General features: G+C 39.4%; 2 protein-coding genes across 4 annotated transcripts in view; one reads left to right on the top strand and one right to left on the bottom strand.

Annotated features, from left to right (window-relative positions):
• The window catches only part of pkd1a (polycystic kidney disease 1a), a 79,363-nt gene extending 62,337 nt beyond the window's left edge, over positions 1–17,026 (top strand). Inside the window, 16 exon segments of the mRNA XM_043240944.1 lie at positions 842–958; positions 2,004–2,053; positions 3,358–3,557; positions 3,652–3,724; positions 4,161–4,276; positions 4,368–4,570; positions 5,371–5,565; positions 5,685–5,824; positions 7,075–7,205; positions 8,538–8,658; positions 8,955–9,080; positions 9,700–9,874; positions 9,958–10,245; positions 11,473–11,607; positions 12,555–12,875; positions 13,396–17,026. Of these exon segments, the coding sequence (XP_043096879.1) occupies positions 842–958; positions 2,004–2,053; positions 3,358–3,557; positions 3,652–3,724; positions 4,161–4,276; positions 4,368–4,570; positions 5,371–5,565; positions 5,685–5,824; positions 7,075–7,205; positions 8,538–8,658; positions 8,955–9,080; positions 9,700–9,874; positions 9,958–10,245; positions 11,473–11,607; positions 12,555–12,875; positions 13,396–14,538 (3,534 nt within the window). The 3' untranslated portion in view covers positions 14,539–17,026.
• A 310-nt stretch (positions 17,027–17,336) lies between these two features.
• tsc2 (TSC complex subunit 2) overlaps positions 17,337–22,500 on the bottom strand; it is a 44,702-nt gene continuing 39,538 nt past the window's right edge. For all 3 annotated transcript variants that reach the window (XM_043240946.1, XM_043240953.1, XM_043240960.1), the window contains 7 exons: positions 21,773–21,859; positions 21,519–21,705; positions 20,718–20,857; positions 20,555–20,633; positions 19,612–19,703; positions 18,543–18,641; positions 17,337–18,091 (listed from right to left, as the gene is read on the bottom strand). In XM_043240946.1, coding sequence (XP_043096881.1) covers positions 17,921–18,091; positions 18,543–18,641; positions 19,612–19,703; positions 20,555–20,633; positions 20,718–20,857; positions 21,519–21,705; positions 21,773–21,859 — 855 coding nt within the window. In that variant the 3' untranslated portion in view covers positions 17,337–17,920. The remainder of the gene's footprint in view (positions 18,092–18,542; positions 18,642–19,611; positions 19,704–20,554; positions 20,634–20,717; positions 20,858–21,518; positions 21,706–21,772; positions 21,860–22,500) is intronic.

The raw sequence follows: 22,500 nt of genomic DNA, 5'->3' as shown, positions 1-22,500 counted from the left end.
CTTACCATAGACTTCTATTACTTTTATACTGACCAAATGATATTTTCTATCCCTTAATCTGACCCTAAACCTACCCCTTAAAGAAAACCTGTTTGCATTCTTACACTTTGAGATAAACATCATTTAATATTTGTAATAATTCTTTCCTCGCGGGAACCACAGGTCGGTCCCCACAATGTCAAATATTTCAGATTTTACTTTCCTTGTTGGATAGGGGACATTTGGCCCCTCGGTGTAGCATAAACAAGCACACACACACACACACACACACACAAAACTCTAATCCTATTTCCCTTACACACAAACACACAATATCTCTCACACACACACTCTCCCTCTCACACACACTCAAACTCTCACAAACTTTCACACACACACACACTATCTCTCTCTCTCTTTCACACACTCAAACACACTCGCTCACACACACACACACACAATCTCTCTCTCACACACACACACACACACATACACACTCTGTCTCTTTCTCTCTCACACACACTCACACACACTCTCTCTCTCTCTCTCTCTCTCTCTCACTCACACACTCGCTCACACACACACACACACACAATCTCTCTCTCTCACACACACACACTCTCTCTCTCACTCACACACTCCTCACACACACACACACATCTCTCTCTCTCACTCACACACACTCTCTCTCTCTCTCACACACACACACTCTGTCTCTTTCTCTCTCACACACACTCACACTCGCTCTCTCTCTCACACACTCACACACACACACACTCTCTCTCTCTCTCTCTCTCACACACACATCACTGCAGCGGTGTGGTAACTGAAAGGCTGTTTCTCTGTTGTTGATGACGGTCAGGTGTCTGTGGAGCAGCTTCCTCCTCAGGTGGACCAAGAGTCTCTAGAGATCGATGACTTCCTGGATAACTCACTGACAGGAAGCTCTTTTTTGATGCTGAATGGCGTTCCTGGAGAGGTAAGTTTAAATACTGGTAGAGAAGTACTTAAACCACTACTAACTAACGAACCAAAACTATGAATGTATATATACATGGATGTATTTATCTTTTTGTTTGTTCAGTTTTGTGTATTTGTTATTTGGTAAGTAGTCTTATATAGTTCTTTCATGAATTAATTAGTATTTATTTAGTACAGCTTCTTTGCATTTCTATCCTGCGTTTGTTTTTGTTCAATCTAGTTCTTTATTAAACCCTATCACTTTGGTTGCTATGAATATTGATAGTTTGGACAAAAGTGTTAGCTGAAGCATGTGTACATTTACATTACATTTCTTTAGACTCGCATTCTAGTAAATGATTCAGCTTTGGTTTGTGAATTAGCATTAATTAAAAGCGCATAATTAGTTCAATAATGTATAAATACTTTACAATCCAATAATGCATGACCCCGAGCACCGCTGAACCTCCGAGGTTAAAACACACTTTCTGTTCTATCTGTTATTCAAAGAATACAATATATGTATATAGATTTTTTTCAGACAGAGACCCAGATGTGTTTCTCTCATACCTTTCACGTTCTCCAAATTGAAGCACGTAACCATAAAGGCAGCGAGAAACCTCATATCATATCATTATGTTTTATCAGCCATTGCTGATATTTTTCCGTTTCTCTGCGGTGCGGTCGGAGGACGAGCCAAATTAAACGCTTTGAAAATGAATGTCTGAGTCTTGAAAGGTGCTTTTGTCGTCTTCGTAACATTTGAATGCGCTGCAGTCGAGTCTGTCGCGGCGTCGCCGGATGTCACGCTTCCAGGCCGTTTTTTTATTAAAATGCAAAGCATGATGAACCGACTGACAGACTAAAGAAGTATGAGGAACAAAACTGAGACGAGAAGCTGCATGTAGGTTCCAGCCGTGAACTGTGATGGGAGCGAAAGTGAAGCATAGCGACATGAGCTGAGATAGAGAGATATATATATATATATATACAGGCAGCAAACAGGTATCCTGAGATGAACTGCGTGTGCTCACTGCTTTCTCTCTCTCTCTCTTTCTTTACAGACATACTCAGAGGAGACCAACATTGACCTGCCTACGCCGTCCACTAAGAGGTAAGCATGAGGTCACCGGAGCGCTAAAGCACAGCTCATTAAGGACAGACCTGCAGGACGCAAAACATCATAAACACAACACACTTAATAATACACATAACAGACACACAGCAAATACACCAATGAATGGGAGAGGGAATAAGAGCCTTGCTGGGCGACGGTGAGCAGATTACTGTCCATACGGTGTTGCTCTTAAATGAAACTATTTGTTTTGGTTAACTCTAATACAGCTGAAGTGAAATCTGATGTGATGTTAGAAGGAAAAAGTCATGAGCTTAAATGGAATGGAAACGTTGGCTTTTCTTCTCATTGAAATGGAATTTAGAGTAATGAACTAAGACTGAAATAAAAAATAAAAATAATAATGAGAAAATAATAAAAAATACTTAACAAATAATTTAAAAAATAAAGCTGCTCCAAAGTATTAATGCATGCTATTATATTATATAAATAATATAAAAATAACACTGGAGTGAATAAATTGGTATTGAGGAGTGTATGTGTTTGTTTTTCTTTATTTTATTGTCATTTTATTTATATTTTGTTATTACTGCATGGTTAAATTAATGCAATAATAGGTATAACGAATAAAGGATTAGTCGTGTAAAAATGAATGAAAACCATTTCACTGAGCGAGTTAGTGAGTGAATGACTGAATGAATGAATGATTCAAAAAGTGTGTGTGAGTGAATCAAGTCAGAAAATGACTGAACGAGTGATTATGAAGGAATCCGACTCAGTAAGTTGGTGAGTGAGTGACTGAGTAAGTGAGTGATTCGGAAAGTGAATGTAAGTGAATCAGAGAGTCAGTGAATGACTGAACGAGTGAATCTGAATGATTGAGTTATACTGTATTAAATGAATGAGTGAGTGAGTACATTAATAAACGAATGAACAACTCACAAAGTGAAAGAATTAAGTGAGTGGATTCGAGAGTCAGTGAATGACTGAACTAATGAGCGTGAATTACACGAGTGAATGAAAGAATGATTCAGAAAGTGAGTGAATATAAAGCATGAGTGAATCAAAGAGCATGAGTGAATCAAACAGATTGAGTTTGACTGATTTAGTGTGAATTAAGTTGTTGAGTAAATGACTGAACAAAGTTAAAAGTGACTCAAATAGTTGATGAATGACTTAATGAGTGAGTATAAATGAATCAGTTTCAGCAGTTGTGAGTGCATGAATGAATGATTCAAACAGTGTAGGAACTGATCGTAAGTGAATCAGTGAACGAGTATAACTGAATCAGAGTCTGAACGATTGAGTCGGCACAAGAGAGAGAGAACAATCTTCTGCTGTAGTCTTCAGAGGTGGAGCATACCTGACTGTGATTGGCCGGATGTGTTGACCGACCCGTCTGTGGAGATGGGGCCGGTGTTCCCGCCTCGGCTCAAGAGAGGTCAGGGCAGCAGACACCTGGGTGTGGACATTCCCTTCAGTCCCGACGAGGACGACACCGTCTACGACAACAGCCACAGGAACAAGTACTTCTCCTCCTCAGGTGACTGTGCATACTTAGCTCTAAAGTACGTACTTAGTGCGTGTGCCAGAAGAGTAGAGCTGGTTGTTGATTGGCCGCTGGTTTTGATTGACAGATGAGGATCTAATCAAGCGTATTCTGGCCGACGGGCAGCTGCTGTCTCAGACGGACAGTGACGTGGGCGATCTGTAAGTCTCTCGTCTGCTCTTCAAGGTGTCTGTAAACTAGGAAATTGCAGGCATAAAGTGAAATATTCAAAAACATGATTACACCGTTTATATATAGTGCGGCATCCCAAATTTGGTAGTTGTTCTTCAGTCATTTTTTTTTGTTTTCGCTGAATCATGCATCGATCAACTTTCAAGTACATGAAGTCCTAATTAAAAAGTCACATTTTATAGCATGTACATTATTAAAAAACGTTTTTATGTTTTTGAAAAGCCTCTTACGGCTGCATTTTCTGATTAAAACTACAGTAAAACCAGTTATACTGTTAAATTGTTACAATTTAAATCAGAATCGATTATAAACTCAATTATTAGTTATTATATGTTAAGTTTAGTTCTTTTTTTTGAAATCGAAATCTTTATACGAGTTTAACGTGTCCTCGCTGTTTGTGTTTAGCTCCAGTATATTCGGCGATAAGACAGAGGTGATACTTCTGCAAAAGATGAATGAACCTGTGCCGTGTGGAACATTTAGACGAGACCCTCCCAAAACGGCCTTTACTTCACGCACAGGTACACACACACACACACACACACACACACACTTTTACCTCAGAAAGAGACACAGAGAGCTGAACTCGTGCACGATGTGTGTGTATCTCAGTGGTGACGGATGTGTGTAAGCCCAGGCCGTTTCCTCCCCTGTGCGGATTGGCTGCTCTGTGGGCCAGCTGGGCGGGGCTTATGCTGTCCAGCAGCCTATCAATGTGGCTTGGGCGGAGCTTCAGCGAGGGCGTGGCTCTGATGTGGCTCATCTCCTGTATCGTCAGTTTCCTGTCGTCATTCCTCATTCTCGAACCTCTGAAGGTACATGCACGCGCAGCAGCGGTCTGCGCGGCGAAACATGAGCTCTCCATGGTTTATTTATGGGCTTTTTCAACTTGTTCATCTTCATTGAAGTTGAGTGTGTTTTGTAGTTTTAGTAGTGAACACAGTAAGTTAACACTGTGTAGTAAGTTTCACTTAATAATTTCAGACAAGACGTTTTATTATTAATAAATAATATTTAACAAATTGATTATTATCATTCAAATGAATAACGTATTCATTACATATAGTTAATGAATTAGAATGTATAATTGTTTGTATTTATTATTATAATTTATGTAGTGCTGTCAAACAATTAATTATATATACGTATATACGTGTCCTATTTATATTTATTATGTATATTTAAATAAACACACACAAATACAATAGATTTTTTATATATACACGTTATACATTTATTCATAGTCTAGTTTTTTTTTTTATATTATAAATATATTTAATATATAAACAGCATGTTTTTCTTAAATCTATGCATGCATATGTTTGATTTTATGTATGCATAATAAACATACACTGTACACACACATATAAACTCAAACTTTTATATAATTTATATATATAAATTGCATTTATAAGTGCATTATTATTATTTAATATGCATTTATTGTAATGGTTAAATATAATGTATAGTTACGTTTACTTATCTGTATTAATATTCTTAGCAATAAATAAGAACATTTATCTTTATTTCTGCTCTAAACATTCTCTAACGTGCATATTTTAAACGTCTTGCGTGGATGACACTGTGGACTAAGTGTTGTGCTGCGTGTGTTCAGGTGCTGTTGGAGGGGCTGTATTTCTCTCTGGTGGTGGGTCGTCTGAGAGCCGAGGAGCAGGATGTTCTGGTGGACTGTCCTCGTGTAGAGAGAGTGGTTCAGAGGATCCCTCGAGTGCATCCTCCGCAGGGTTTCGCTCTCTCTCAGGCCCGAGAGGAGGCCCGTAAGGTCCGCCTGCTGCACACCATGCTGAAGGTACAGTTTTCCTAGAAGTCCTTCGTTAGCTTCAGCCCCGGCGTTAGCTCGCTGTGATGTGATGGCCAGGCCGAGGCCGTGGGGCTCTGAATAATGGATGTTTTGTGTGGGATTGACAGGGTTTCCTGCTCTACATGCTGTTCCTGCTGGTGCTTTTACTGCTCAACTACTCGGACTCGGACAAAGACGCCCATCGCCTGCGACTCCACACTCAACTGCAGGAGCACTTCCTCACAGAACGCTTCAGCAACATCAGCAGGTACCGAACAGACACACACGGGACATCCCGCGGCTTTTTATACTGTACAAACCACTGTTATTTTTAGATTTCCAAAAAAAAGTGGGGACACGGGGCAATGTCCTGACAAGTCCCCTTCACCTTGTAATACCTGTGTCTTTATGCAAATTAATGTCCTCTTTTGTCCCAAAAACTCACACACACACACTCAGTTAGCACTCTATCCAGCAACAAACTAATACAGATACTAGTCTAGATATTAAAGATTGTTCTGACTCAAAAAGCCAACAATTTGAAAAGGATGCTAAACAAGTTAAATCTTGACAAACTTCCCTTTTCTGATAAATGTTATGCAGCTTCTAGTTAATTAATATTCTTTCGAAAATTTTGGATAAATCACAATTAATTTTTTGGAATATTATTATTATTTAAATGATATATTTCTTAATTATAAGTGATTATTAATATAATATACAACAGTTAGGTTTTCATCTATGTACAATAGATGAATTAATAGATTATTAAGCTTAAAAAAGAAATTAAAAAAAATTATAAATCTTTTAAAACTTTAAACTTTTTTGTATCTTTTCTATTCCAATAGATTTTAATATAACTTGATATAATTATAATTTAATTATAATTTATCATTACATTTATTCATTATGATTGGTTATTTGTTTATTATAATATCATTACTCTATTAATATTATTGATAATTGCTGTCACTTTTATAAATTATGAATACTGATATTAATAGCAGCAAGTATTGATTTTAGTTTGAGAAAAAATAATTGAAAATATTTAGGTTAATAGTGTTTATTATTTTAAATGAGCTTTTATAAATATTATCAAACATTCATATTAAAATATCAGACTGTATATACTGTATGGTTTTGGTTTTTTTGGTTACATCAGCACAAAAGTTGTTTCAGAGGCAGAAACAAACTAATATTGTTGTTTAGGATATGGTCCTGCACACTTTGACAGTATTTCCAGCTTGTGTTTTTTCTTTTGTTCACCCGTCTGTGCAGTCAGACTCCACGGGGCGGAGTGTGTGTGTGTGTGTGTGTGTGTGTGTGTGTGTGTGTGTGTGTGTGTTGATGTATGAGATCAGACAGAGCGAGGTGAGCTGACAGTATGCTGATGTAGTGTTTTCGACAGGTGGCTGCTGTTTCACACCATGAGCCTCTCTGAGCGTCATACTCTCACACACACACACACACACACACACACACACACACACACTAACTTGTCTGATCCTCCTCCTGCAGACGTGAAGATGTGTGGGCGTGGCTCTCAGACTCCCTGTTACCACGGTTACTGGATGGACCTGACTTGATGGAGAAGACGGGCAGCGTGCTGATTGGTCGAGCCCGGCTCCGACAGCTGAGAGCTCAGCCAGGTGCTCCATCAATAAAACATAGATAAATATATTCAAATCAATTATTAATAGTGTACTATTGACCTTTTTTCACATTTTATCCGTTTAGCCAAAGCAACTTACTGAGAAACATATTCTTTAAGAGTATAACCGATTATGTAAACAGCTAATTAATTAGAGTTTAATTGCAGTATATATATGTTGAGGGATTTCGCAGTCTGACAGGAAGAGGTTAAACCTGCCTGCTTTAAAAAGTTTCAAACGAACATAAGCATTAACATAAATTCAAAAAAGTAATCAAACGTAATCAGGTGAATAGCTACATTACTATAACCTATAACCTGTTACTTTCCAAAGTACCCTTCCCAGCACTGACACTGATTCTTATGACACATTATAATAAGCTTTGCATGCACTAAATCCCATCCATTGTTTATATTTTATATAAAAAGTATAGTATATACACTGGATTTAGCACATTTAACTTTTATTATTGTTGGGAATAATAATATCAAAGGCACCTGTTTCTGAACAAACGCTGGGTGTGAAGAATATAGTTTTTTCAGGAATGCGTTACACACATATATATATATATATAAAGCAGCTCATTTTCTGCTTTTATTACCTTTGTTGGTCGTGTGCTGCTGGACTTGCATACGGCCCTATAAAGAACGTGTGCGTGATTCGATTCCTCTTATTAAGAGGTCAGCGCTCGCAGATGGAGGAAATCTTCTTTCATTTTCCAGAGAACAATGAGATGGACAGAGTGTGTCCAAGCAGCGCCGCTGTCAGACTGAGACTGAGAGCGCTTCATTTAGACACACGTCCACATGAGAATTCACATCTGTGACTAACAAACCTTCGGTGTTGAGGAGTAACTAGTTCCATGTTTCTGAAATACATCGTTTATATGCAACATAAAGGGAACTGCGATCAGGGAGAGGAAAAAAAGAAATGACGTAACTCCCTTTTTTTAATCATTATCTTATTTTTATATTTTCACACATAGATTAGGACACATAATGTATATGCTTTATTTTTAAGATTATCTGCTTTATCTGTCATTGTGTTATAACTATGCAAAGATTTGATTTTTAAAAACAATATAGTTCTGACAGTTCTGACTTTAAATCTGTATTTGCATGACCTAAAAAGTAAAAAGAGCCTGATTTTTTTTCAAACGATGAATGAATTTTGCAGAGGTTAAACCTGCCTGCTTTAAACGTTTCAAAATGATTCAAATTTGTTCGAAATTTTGTAAAGTAATCAAATGTAGTCAGTTACATTAACTTTCCCAGCACTGACACATTCTTAGGAAAGGTTTATGAACTTTGACCCCTATCTTTCTTCCAGAATGCCCCGTCGCCGGCCATTTCCCAGCAGCCTCGTGGTTCGGGTGCGTCCCGGCCGGGTGGGCGGAGTCAGAGTCAGAACTGGTGCAGAACTGGAGCATCAGGACAGCTCCGAGCAGCGGGTGAGAGTCACGTGATGCATCCGCCGTCTCTTTGGCCGGACCCATTGTTTACACGGAAGAGTAAGGTGCATTTTGACCGATTTCATCTACGAGATTAAAGAAGCTTTGTTCTTCTATGACACTGCTTGGAAAACTGGAAGACGAGGGTGAAATAAACCTGGATCGGTCTGCACGGATCTTTAGATGAATTAATCATGACCCAGACTGATCTGGGATCACGGGGTTCTGGTTCAGAGGTTGTGTTTGTTTTCTCCGCACGTCGGTGAGATTCTCATGCAGGTTTGATGTGTGTGCAGCGTGTGGCACTGGGGGCAGGTGTCTGTCTACAGCAGCGCCGGATTTGTGCAGGATCTCAGCAGGACCGTGCAGGACTCCAGAGCTCTGATCAAACAACTCAACACACACCAGTGGCTCGACCCGCTGTGAGTATGAACACACACACACACACACACACTGATGCAGCCAATACATACTAATCAGTCAGTGAGGAGATGCTCGACAAAAGACTGAAGAAAAGTAGAGGAGGAAAAGTTTTATATTGACTATTTATTACATTTGTACCAAACAATATACCTTCTAGGAAATTGATCAGACCAGTTCCCTCAAATATAAACTGTATAAATGTAGATAAATGTATAAAAGAGCAACAGTTGGTTTTCAAAACTAAGCTAAAATATATGATCACTTATCAGTAATGAAATGATTAGCTAATCAAAATAACTTTTTAGCAGATAATTTAATTTATATAATATTTTATACAGTATTAAAATTATTGTCAATTTTTTTTATTAACAATGCATTTATAATAGATTTTAAAATGTAATCTTTTTGTGTATAATTTTTATATTATATTGTTTTAGATTAGATTTTTTCTTTGTTATATATATATATATATATATATATATATTTTTTTTGGTAGTAAATAAAATGTTGCAATCAATCAAACACTTTTTATATGTAAAACATTTTATATTAATGATTTTTTTATTGCATGGCACAAATATTAGACTGTCCTCTGATGTTTCGTGTGTTTGTGTTCAGGACCAGAGCTATGTTCGTGGAGTTTCCCCTCTATAACATCAACACCGATCTGTTAGCCGTCTTCACCTTCCTGCTGGAGTTTCCAGTATCTGAGCGTGCTCAGTTGAGTCTGGACCTCAAAACCTGCAGCCTCCACACGCTCAGGCACGGCATGGACCTGCCGCTGTTCCTCACGGTAATCATAAAACGCTGATCCTATTATTTCAGTGATTTTTTGCCGTGTTAACAAAGGTTCATTAAGTCCCGTTTCTCTCACAGCTCCTCCTGCTGGTCTTCGTGATCTATTTCTCTGTACGTGAGGGTGTGGTTGTTTGGAAACAAGGGCGTGGTTATTTCCTGCGCTTGTGGAATGTAGCAAGTGTTTGCAGTCTGCTGTTGGCGATTTGCGTCGTCTCGCTGCATCTGAGCCGCTCTGTACTGTCCGCCCACCAGTGGGGCTCATTTCTACAACAACGGGACACATTTACGGACTTCTTTCCTTTGGCTCAACAGAACCAGGTTCTAACCCAGCTCAGCGCGACTCTGCTCTTCCTACTGGTCCTCAAGGTGAGCAAATGGGAATCAAACCCATATATTCGGCATTGTTAAAAATATGCTCTTTAAATTGGAGCTGCAGAATGCCATAAATATGCAATAGTGTGAGATGGTGTACTAGATGAAGTTCAGAACTTATAACTAGAAGAATGAACCATTGTGCCCCTGAGCAAGGCACTTAACCTCAGGGTATTCCAGCGGGATTGTCCTGCTAATTAGATTATTCGAGACAGCTAAATGAGTGCTACTTTATACAGATGCACATCTGCAAAGTTATAAATTCCCACTTCAAGTTTCCTGTCTCCTGTACACATCAGGTCAAACATGAAAAAATATTTAAATTGTTCTGCATATAATTAGCTAGCAGTCCAGTCTAAATTCAGAATACTGGAGAGAATTATCTCTAATGCCCCCTTCTACTCAGACTCGATGCTCATGCGGGTTGCCAGATTGAGCACACGGAAGAATGCGTGCAATTGACAATGGAAGGTGATGAGCCTGATGAATTAATCTTTGTTTCAATATGCTCATGCTCGAAGAGATTTTCAGATGTATGCTGAGGCTTTTTACGTTCTATATCAATTCTGGATGCAACACAATTCTCCCTGGAATCAATTCATAAACAAAGAGTTTAGTTTTTAACAGCAGATGGCAATTTGATCTAGTTTTTCACTGCGCACTCATGAAGAGTGCTTGTGCATTCGTCATGAAATTAAACTGGCTCAGAATACATGAAAACATTAATGTAAACACAACCCACTGTAAACTTTATGAATGATTATTTTAGGTTCAGGTGTGTGCTTTTTGGGGGTTTTGTTTTTCACTTTTTGTGCCTTTAATTTGACAGGACAGTGTAGTATAGACAGGAAATCTTTTGGGTGAAAAGAGAGGGATGCAGGCTCGGGCAAAGGACTGTAAGCTTTAATTCGTACTCGGGTCCCCGTAAGAGCAGTTGTGCTGTATGTCAGCACACTACTGTGAGGCTATTGGCACCAACAGAACGAATGTTTCTAAAGCATGCAAGCTCAGAATTGAATCAGGAGAGAATCGCAATGCATTTCGAAAATCTCAGAATCTATATAATTTCTTGATTCACAACGCATTGAATTATTTTCTCAGCCCTAGTATTTTTATATTTTTGTACAATCAAAAAAATGTTAAATAATTCTGCAGCAATTAATAGTATGAAAATACAAACTGGTAAGGAGGCACTATCACACATAATTGTTCTCTTTTTAGGCATCACACCAGCTGCGTTTCATGAGAGAATGGGGGGTTTTCGGCAGAACACTAAGGAGATCTTTCTGGGAGCTGCTGACAGTTGCAGTCACTCTACTTGTGTTCCTGTTGGCATACTCACACACCGGACACCTGGTTAGTACACATCCATACACACAGTGATGCACACCATCTGCAAAAATGATTTAAACCACATGGACTCATGGTTGCTTGGTAAACACAAACCTGTCAGTGTTTTTTTTTTCTCAGAAAAATGAATAATAGATTTAGTCATGATTTTCCGGAGACCTACACTCATCTACAAATTTCCTACTAATGCAGAGGAAACGAGTATAATTAAAGACAGATATAGATACATAAAGGACATGAGTTCATAAAAATGTCACCTCTCCTTGACGTCAGCCTATGATTTATCTGAATCTGAATGTTTGTGTCTTTTAACTACGTACATAACTAAGTGTATGAGGACCTTGGTTCTGCCTCAATTACAAATTTCCTACATAGGGAAGAAAAAAGTTATGCTGAATTAATGTGTATTACCTAGCATGAACTGGTGTCAGATAATGTGACTTGTTAAGGAGAGTTGTGCTTTTTCATTTTTAAAGCAGATGCAAAATCCCATAGACCAGAATATTCTAGTATTTGGGGGAGGGCTTGTTTGAGTTGACCATCATTTTAACAACCACATAACAGTGCCCTAGCAACTTCTTAACAATACACTGGAAAACATATTGTGAGTCCAGTGCCTGTACCTGTGTACTCATTTGCATATTTGAATTTGGATTTGAACACACCAAACGTCCTTCCTCCTGAATGATTAGCATAAAATTCCTAGAAATTCTAGGCTGTTTACATAAAGAAAGTGCAAAAAAACATTGAATTGAAGCAGGTGCAGAAGGCCGTTAAATTATCTCCCTCACTCAACTAGAATATTTAATGGGTCAATTATGAGCCATTAGTGAACATTTTATATCTCTTAAAAGCAGTCTGTTCTGATAACTTCATATTTATTTTAGAACAGTATTTATGAAAAAACGTTAGCAAAATGTTAAGACAAGTGCTATGTTTTTCCCTCCCTCTAGCTTTTCCACTCTGTCATGGAAGGCTACGGAACTGTTGGCTCTACTTGCCTGAAGTTAATTGGCTCTAATGGGCGTGGACTGTTGTCATGGCGACCAGACAGTGGCTCCTCCCCATGTTCTGCTTTGTGTTTCATCTTCTACATTAGCTTCACTCTCCTCCGACTTGTTTTGCTGTGGCTTTTGATCTCGGCGTTGCTAAGGAATTATCGTCGGGCAAGGGCAGAACTTTACCGTCCAGCCGTTGACCTGCAGGACTATGAAATGGTAGAGTTGTTTCTGCGACGCCTCAAAATGTGGATGGGGCTAAGCCGTGCTAAAGAGGTCTGTGTACTGTACTTCTATAATACCCAAGATTCGCTGCCCTTTTATTTAATGCACCTTAACACAGTCTTAATGCATGTATCTGATAAATTTATGAACTCTGTGTATAGATAATTCTAGCTGAAGCACTTTTTATTCACTGTTTTTTCCTTCAACTTGAATCACTCAATCTTCTAATCCCATTTTCCCTTCTATAGATTGGTAGTACCTTAATACATGATTTTAACCCAAAGCAATTTATAGAGCACAAAAAAAGATTGTGGTTAAACCTTAGACTGAGTAAATGGTTCCTGTTCTAACACTGAAAAGAATGAGCTGTTACCATTGGGCCCCTTACCCCAGGTTGCTCCCAGTGATTTCCTTTATCCAAAGCAATTTACCGAATACTTTTATAAATTACTACTTGCTTCAATACTCTGATATGTTGAGTTGCCGGTCCTCCAGATTAAACCATCAATACCTTTGCCCTTCAAATTACCGCCACCTTCTCTTGACCCATTATCCCTTTCTTCCTTGACAGTTCCGTCACAAGGTGCGGTTTGAGGGTATGGAGCTCCCCCCTTCACGTTCCTCTTCAACTAGTGACTGCAAGTCCTTGTGTCTTCCTCCTCTGGACACTCCTGAGGCTCCCCCAACTCCCGACAGTGTTGACGGAGGATCTGAGGCCTCCTGGCGTCCCACATCCAGCAGCCCTTGCAGTTTGGCTGAAGCGCCAGGTCTGGGACTAGGCCTCACCTTAGGTCTCGGGGTGATAGTTGGAGGCCAAGGCTGGAAAGAGAGAGCTGAGATGGAGGCAACACTCCGCAGAATCCTCCCAGCCTTCGATGCTTTGCTTCTGCAACTGGACCGGGTAACCCATGCCACAGAGGAACTTTATCGAACAGAGTGCCACATAGAGAGACTGCTGAGGAAGAGTAGAGGACGGGGCAGAGGGGTACGCCACCAGAGAAGTCTGGACTCTGCAGGACAGAAGAAACATAGGTACAAGGGGACAGACAGGAGTACACAGGTTTCAGAGAGTAGCTTATCTCCACCTAGAACTGTAATAAGTGCACCTGCATCTGAGAGAAATCCTCACAAGAAAGATCGAAGGTCAAGGAAATCAGAGAAGTTATCACAAATCACAAGTGCTCTTCCCACAAGCCTCAATAAGGTGGACTTGAGTCCCCACAGGAAAGATAGTCTTCAAGAGACTCAAGAAACTCCTAGTACCGTAGTTGCAGATGTTGACAAGACTGAGAAAGACCCTCCTAATGTGGACAAAGCAAGTCCACCTAAGGAGGACAGTAGTCAACCTAGAGGCCAAAAGGCTGACAAGTATTCTCATAAAATTAAAGGAACCTCCAACAAAGTGAACCCAAATTTCCAAGGGGAATCTAAGGTTGCTGGCTGTGCCAACAAACCCGCCCCTACCCCTGTACCTACTCCAGTGTCTGCTTCCTCAACTGCTCCTGTTTCTGCCATTACTACCCCTATACCTATCCCTCGCTCCCATGAGTGGATTTCTCCCACCAACAGCGAGAACCTTCCCTCCAGCGTATTCCGGCACCCTGCACACACTACTACAAATCCCACCCGCAAACGCAAGCACAAACCTCCCCCTCTTAAAAATAAGGTGCACCCCAACACGGATAGACCTATCTCAGGACTCCCCAAACCTTGAGATCCCAATGTTCCACCAGTCAGTACACAAGTACAGGCAGGAATTTGGAATTGAGTTGTAAGGCTTCGGAACTCAAGTAATGTTGAAGCTCAAGGGTTACAGTTTTTCGTGAAGAAAGAAGGACCTGGTGACAGCAGGTTTTGTAACCAGGCCCTCAAGAAGAGTTGCTCAAAGCCAAATACTACACCATAGTCTCAAGTTCCAACCTACCAGTCTTTTGATTTATAATGCCTTACTCAAGATGGAAACTGGGTGCAGGTCACCGTGGTTTCTACAATCCTCAAAAAGTTCCAGCTGATGCAAGTTGCCCTTTTCTTTCCCCACTTGCAGTGACCTCAAGTTCAGCCTCTCGACCCTGGTGGTCAATTGGGCTAAACCCGACAAGAGCACACCTTGTGCTGTCGTAACAACAAAACAGACTCTTGAAAGAGACAATGAAGGACTACAACAGAACGCCTGTTGATGCAGGATGGCTAAAGCTTGATGGTATTTGTTGTACAATGTTTTTAGTTATGTTTGATGAACCTTTTTTTGTGTTGTTAAAGGAAGCTATTATAAGGTCATGGGTATATGTATCGCCCATTGATGCAGAATAGGCACAGCTTATTCAAAAAGGGCTCACACTGACAAACTCGCACACATACAGACACAAAACACACCCAGATTGCAGGTACATATTTGATGCCATTACATAAATATAGAGCTATGCTTTGAGGTACTTATGCATAATTCATGCTTGTTAATATAATGGCATGTTGCAAAACATAAGACACAAAAACATATCAGAAAATATATGAACTTGTACAATTTACCCACCTACACTTATACACTCACACTAACATACTTCTGAAAAGGCCATCAGGGTGCTAAACAACTAGTAATCCTCAGGATTTCAAATATATTTCTCTGACATAATTGCATGTCAGCTCCATTCAGAGGTTTCTCAGAGCAAAACGGACCAGAGGGAGGGAGAGAGAGAGAGAAGATGAAATTAGAAGGAAAACTGAGAGAAGGGGAAGCACGTCAGAGTGTGTGAATTTAAAGGGAGACCCAAAATTTGGGATAACGTAATAGCAGGACAAGAAAGGTTAGATGAAGTAAGGAAAAAATTCAGACAGATTTAAGACAAAGGTACGTTCCTCATTCAAGCACAACTCCCAGAATTCTCTGTATGGGGGATTTGTTATTCCAGCAGGTAAACGCGATGTTCCATAAAGCATTACTATTGTTATTAAGTAGTTATTAAGTAGTTTGTTAATGAATGAAAAACCAGCTTTTGATAAATGGAAGTATGTTTGTTGCTGCCTTCTATGTTTTGAATCTAATTTAAAGAGCACTTTGTATTGAAGTTATAATATGAATGATTGCGATGGCATCGGTGTGATTTAATTTGAATGTGTTATGGAAAATGTTTTGCAGAAATAATAAAATAAGCTTGGTACGAACATAAGAGATAGTTACAACAGCATTACTCGTCGTATAATTTTGCCAAAGCTTGCTACTCAAGTAACAAGACATTAACTTAAGTTTCTTTTGAACTTAGCACTTTATTGTAATGTCAAGCTTTAGTGCTTCGCCATATTTAAACTAGTATGTACTATTTCTTCACATACTTTCCAGAACTATTCTCTTTGAGTATTATACACAAGCTGCGTCAGGATATTAATTACCGTTAGTGTTCATGTATTTGTTTCTACAATGTGTTGATTTAATGTCTCTTGTGAAGTACTAAATTGTTGTTTACCGTGATGATGCTCAGGGACCCTCTTTTTAAAAACCCAAACCAGGATTTTTTTTATTTTTTTTTTTAGATTGTCGTTTTCGGCTTTAATCGATACACGTATTAAAGTCTCATGTATTGAAATGAGAGTAGTTGAGAATGATTTGATGATTAGCATATGCTTAAGCACTCGAAAATATTCACTACGGGGAGTTTTGATTCCGTCAAAGGTCACTTCCACTACAGTAACGTTCTCATTCAGGCCATTCCAGATCAGGTTTAGAAAGGTCATGTTTGTGTGTACATATTGGTGTGCCCTGATGTAAATATCGTATTCGAGTTTGATCGCCTTTGCCTTAACCGCACCGAGCAGAAATGTCAGTACACAAAACGGATCGCAGGATGCTCGGCCGCATATATCTCCCCGGCACTAGCCAAAGGAAAAAAAATGAGACCCAAGAAGATACGAAAGCATTGCTATTTCCAGACGGAACTACATTCAGCACAAACGGCCATTTTAAACCATGATGGCTTTTTAGTAGTTCTTTACATGATAGTACCGCCACTAAAATATTTCAGTGCCAAAACATACCTGCATGCGATATTGTAAAGTCTTGATTGTTTTTCTATTAAATGCTGAAGGTAACGTGTTGATTTGCAGGTTTGACATCTCGTGTTGTATTGTGCTGTTGTACTTGTAACGTTGTAGCACTTCGCTTTACATGCTTTTGCACTTGACAAAGTCAAATAAAGAGTCTGACAGCTGAGCGTCTGTGGTTCCTCGTCATAACTCTTCTCCACACATTAATGTTTCACGTTAGACTTCTGATGTTTAAAGTAACGGACAGTGTTGAGTGTAATGCGCGATTAATTAATTACGGTAATTTACTTTTACCTTGAAAAGGCAAAATAAGGGATTGCTCTTAATTTGTGTTACTTCTGATGTAAATGCAGAGCAATTATCTATAAACAATAGTGGGTTTAATAGGAGAGATCAGGATTGAATGCTAAATTGTGTTTTTAGATTTAGATTTTACCACATTAACGAAAGACAAAAGCAGAGTCTGAACAACAGCCGTCTTTGCACGTTTCAGTGTTTTATTTGGTAGCGAAGCGCACGCATGCACACCGTTCTGACGCGGTTCGCCGTACTAGCCGTCGTTCTGACAATCCCTCGTTCTATTAGAAACTCGTTAGATAAGCGTTAACCATCGCACACGAAAAAAGAAAAAAAAAAAAACAACGGGAACCAAGCAAAACGGCTGGACGGTTACTATCATAGACCACTTCCACGTATTCAGAGAAAACAAGGGAAGGTGCGTTTGAACACAGGTTGTCCCTAGAGAAAGAGACGGGCGGAGACAGGAAAGCGTGTTAACCGTGTGCGCGGGCTATCGAGTCGTACGGCTACAAAAGACCGCCTGCTGATAATGCCAGTGCGTGCTTTTCGATCCATCTTCCAGCAGGAGCAGCGCTTTGTGGGATTCATTGGTGCAGTCACAGCGTTGAGCTAAGCTCTTACTTCCCGTTTTAAAGGTGATCAAATCTTACTAACACCGAGCCTCGCCGCCCTCCGCCGTCAGGACTGGATCGGTTCGCCTGGACTGATGGGAATGCAGCGTCGCTCGGTCTCAGTTAAAAAGAAACGTCGCTGGTCTCTGGCTAGACGGAGTCTGTGAAGTCGTCGACGGTGGACACCAGCCTCTTCCTCTGGCCGACGTCCGGGTTCGAAGCAGAGCCCGAGGGCTGGTGGGCGGGTTTGTTCTGCATGGGGGCGTGGCTTTGGGTCAGAGAGATACCCTGAGTGGGGCGAGACTGAATCTCTTCCTGAGCCTGTCCATAAAGAAAACATCCTCCATGTAATATATATATATATATATATATATATATATATATATATATATATATATATATATATTTTAGTATATAGAATTAATAAATTACTAATTTTTGGGTCCCAATTATTAATATAGTAACTAACAATAATTAATAGCATTTTTATTCACCCAAGTATCCTCAAAAAAGCATATTTGAATTATTTCTGAAGGACCATGTGACACTACGTAATTCAGCTTTAAAATTTAAAATTTTGTATTTTTTTTTAAATTAAAAAAAATCAGAAATAATCAAATAACAAATATTTCACAATAATTTGTTTCTGTTTTGATCAAATAATTTCAGCCTTTATGAGCGTTTTAAAAACACACTGATCCCAAGAATGCCCTCGAACGGCAGTATTTTCACAATCTTTACATGTAGAGAGCAATGCAGAGAGCTTTCGTACCCGTGTCCTGATCCTCTTGATGTGTCTCAACCTCGCCAGCCATTTTGAAGCGTAGGCGTCCGACGGGTTCGCTCTGCACTGATGCACCAGCGACGCCATCTACAAGAAAGCAGGCGAAACGCTCGAAAACAAGTTCTAATGCAAAGTGATCGTTCCAGATTGTGCTCGTCATTTCCACCTTAAGAATCGTGAAGCATTTTCCAACGAAACTGAAAACTGTATTGATTTCCCGCATGCTGGAACGGCTACACTTTGATCTCGGATAGCAACGTGCTCCCGGGGTCACACACTAATTCCCAAACTAAACTCCTTCCTTCCCTGACCTGTGCTGCTAACTGGAGTCTCACCAAAACACTCTCCACGTATCACAGCAGGTGGGAAAACAACTAGCCCAGAAGAAAAGACAGCAGCGCTCAAATCTGTACGCCAAACTTTTCTGTTTTACGGAAACTGAATTTTTGTTATCACTATATTCGCACTAAAAAACGCCTCAGATCTTGACAAATAAACAGCCAATAACCCAAAACCACAGACTGGTTACCTTTTTCTCAATGTTAAGTGAATGAATCTCACACAGAGAAAACAGAAACAACTATGGAAGCTTGTTTCCACAATGGATTAAATAAAATATATAAATGAAAAAAGGTAACTGCAACTTTATGCTCGCGTTTAATTCCTGCGTTTTTTCTCTGTCTATAGACTTTTTTTTTATTATTCTGTTGTGGAAAAAAAATGTAGATGTAAACTGAAAAAACTATTTAAAATTACAAGGGAAATTATTTATATTTCTCTGAATTGCAAGAAAAAAACTAAAAAAGTAGTAGAAAAAAGTAGAAAAATAAAATAAATAAAAAAATGATAAAATACTGAAATGCAAAATGTAAACTAAGATTTCTGAGGGAAAAGTCAGAATTGTAGTTTGTAAACTCTGTGTGATATGAACTCACTTCTGGGAGAAACATCCAAATCGTGAGATACAAACCTGCACCACACTCACTTTTTTTATTGTGTCAGAATTAAGCTTCGATGTGGAAAAGAAAATGAGAGAAAAGACACGAAGGGGTCTCACGTTGGCATGAAGAGCCATCTGTCTCACGAGCAGCGGTAGATTCCGGTCAGAAACGATCTTCGCCACACTGGTGTCCACCAAACCCTCCAGATCTGAGAGAAGAGGACGAGTTACAGCGGGACTGAGCACACACACACACACACACACACACACACACACACACACACACACAGACACACACACACACACACACACACACACACACACACACACACACACACACACACACACACAGACACACACACACACACACACACACACAGACACACACACACAGACACACACACACACACACACACACAGACACACACACACACAGACACAGACACAGACACAGACACACACACACACACACACACACACACACACACACACACACACACACACACACACACACACACACACACACACACACACACACACACACACACACACACACACACACACACACACACACACACAGACACACACACACACACACACACACACACACACACACACACACACACACACACACACACACACACACACACACACACACACACACACACACACACACACACACACACACACACACACACACACACACACACACACACACACACACACACACACACACACACACACACACACACACACACACACACACACACTCACACACGCGCACACACACACTCTCACACACACACACACACACAGACACACACACAGACACACACACACACACAGACACAGACACACACACACAGACACACACACTCACACGCACTCTCACACACACACACTCACGCACGCGCACACACAGACACACACTCAGACACACACACAGACACACACTCAGACACACACTCAGACACACACTCAGACACACACTCAGACACACACTCAGACACACACACACACATACACACACAGACACACTCACATACACACACACACACACCTTTCCTGCACTGCAGCGTGACCAGGTTACTCTCGTAGTCCAGAGGTTTTATAAGCACCTCCACGAAGTTGAACTGTCCCTAAACGCAAGAACCAACACAAAATATCATCCTTTACAAATGCTCCTGAGCAAAGGACATCAGAACCTTGGGCCCCTCACACACCTTGATGGTGCCGAGCTTGTACTCCTCTCCGGAGTCGTTGTAAACCACCACCACAAAGTCGTTCCCGATGTGGCGCTTCTTATTGCAGCAGCCCTTGTCGCTCTCGCGGTTCGGCATCAGAGTGGCTATATGGAAGATGGCTGCGGGAACAACACACCTGCGTCAGCTGCAGCTCTTCATGAGGCCTTCCTTAGGAAATGTCTTATTACGTTTAATAAATAGACATAAATAGTGAATAATAACTGCAGCTACTAGTAATAGTAGCAGTAATAAATAACATCTAGTAGTACTTAAAATTACTATTATTATTATTATAAAATATTACAATATATATATATATATATATATATATATATATATATATATATATATATATATATATATATATATATATATACATATATATATATATATATATATATATATATATATATATATATAGTATACATATATATATACACACACATATATATATACATACATACATATACATACATATATATATATATAAATACAAAAAAAAGCGACTAGAGAAAGAAAAACTTAATTCAGTTTGCTAGCATTCAATATTAATAACAACAACTACTTTTGTTAGTAGCAGGGAGAAAGAATATTAAATAATTTAAAAAAAAATTTATGATAAAACACACACACACACACACGATCTCAGTTCATATTCATTTCAACATTCACTAATGCATTATTCTTCTAATTCTTTTATGAAATGATAGCTGCTGTCGTTTTATTACTTGCATGAGCAACGTTAACCGTTTAACACCGTTTCTCAGAGCGACCCCTGACCTTGCATGATGTCATCGTGCCAGCAGTAGGTGAACTCTCCGTCGTCTCCGTACTGATCCAGTCCTCCCAGGAAGATCTGGTCCGGGTCGCAGTCCTTCAGGTGGATGAGCTTTCCCAGGCCCGTGAGGAACTGAGCGTAGCGGTTGGAGCCGTACTCGTTGGACAGGATGGACACCTCGTTACTGGCCTGATAAGAAACAAGAGTCAAGCGTCCAGACGATCTACGGCACGGACACAGAGGAACGGCGCTCTACCTGCCCGACTCCCACAAACACCACGCCGATCTTATGAGTGTCGTACGGAGGCATCTGATCCAGGACCTTAACGGCGCGGTCGATGAGCTGTGAACCAGAGAACACGTCACAGTGACACGAGGCAAGCAGAACGAGACGGGGATCTCTCCTTTAAGTCCTCATTACTATGATAAACATTTCTGAATCATTACGTCTCATCCAGTCATATCCTAACCGGTGATATTTAATATAATACCATTGACATAGCAGTGTGTTTGCCATTTTTAGATTCTAGTTATGTTTTGGTTTTTTTGTTATAGTTATGTCAATAATTCAACAAAAATGTGAAACGTTGGCTGGCAGATTTTTAATTTTTTATTTCAGTTTATGCTCGTTTTATTTTAATTAATGAAAATGTTTTTGTTGTTAAATATTTTTCATTAGCAGCTTTAGCTCTAAATAATAATAAACCTGACCCTATTCATATTTTAAAACAAGAGTCTACATAAATTACCACAAGTACCATCATAATGGATATATTAAATTGTATCAATAAATTACATAATTGCACATTATTCTTAAAAATTATAAAACAAAATATATAATAACTTTTAATATGCTTAGTAGTAATGGGGAGAAAGACTATTAAATAATATGTAAAGAATATTAAATAATACAAAAATAATAATAATAATAATAATAGGTATATGTATAGGTATTTTATTATTATTACTTTTATTTACAATTAA

Source organism: Puntigrus tetrazona, chromosome 1 (genome assembly GCF_018831695.1).
Source record: "Puntigrus tetrazona isolate hp1 chromosome 1, ASM1883169v1, whole genome shotgun sequence".
NCBI classification, from domain to species: Eukaryota; Metazoa; Chordata; class Actinopteri; order Cypriniformes; family Cyprinidae; genus Puntigrus; species Puntigrus tetrazona.
Note: the sequence above shows the minus strand (reverse complement) of the source record. Positions and strands in the feature narration are given on the sequence as shown.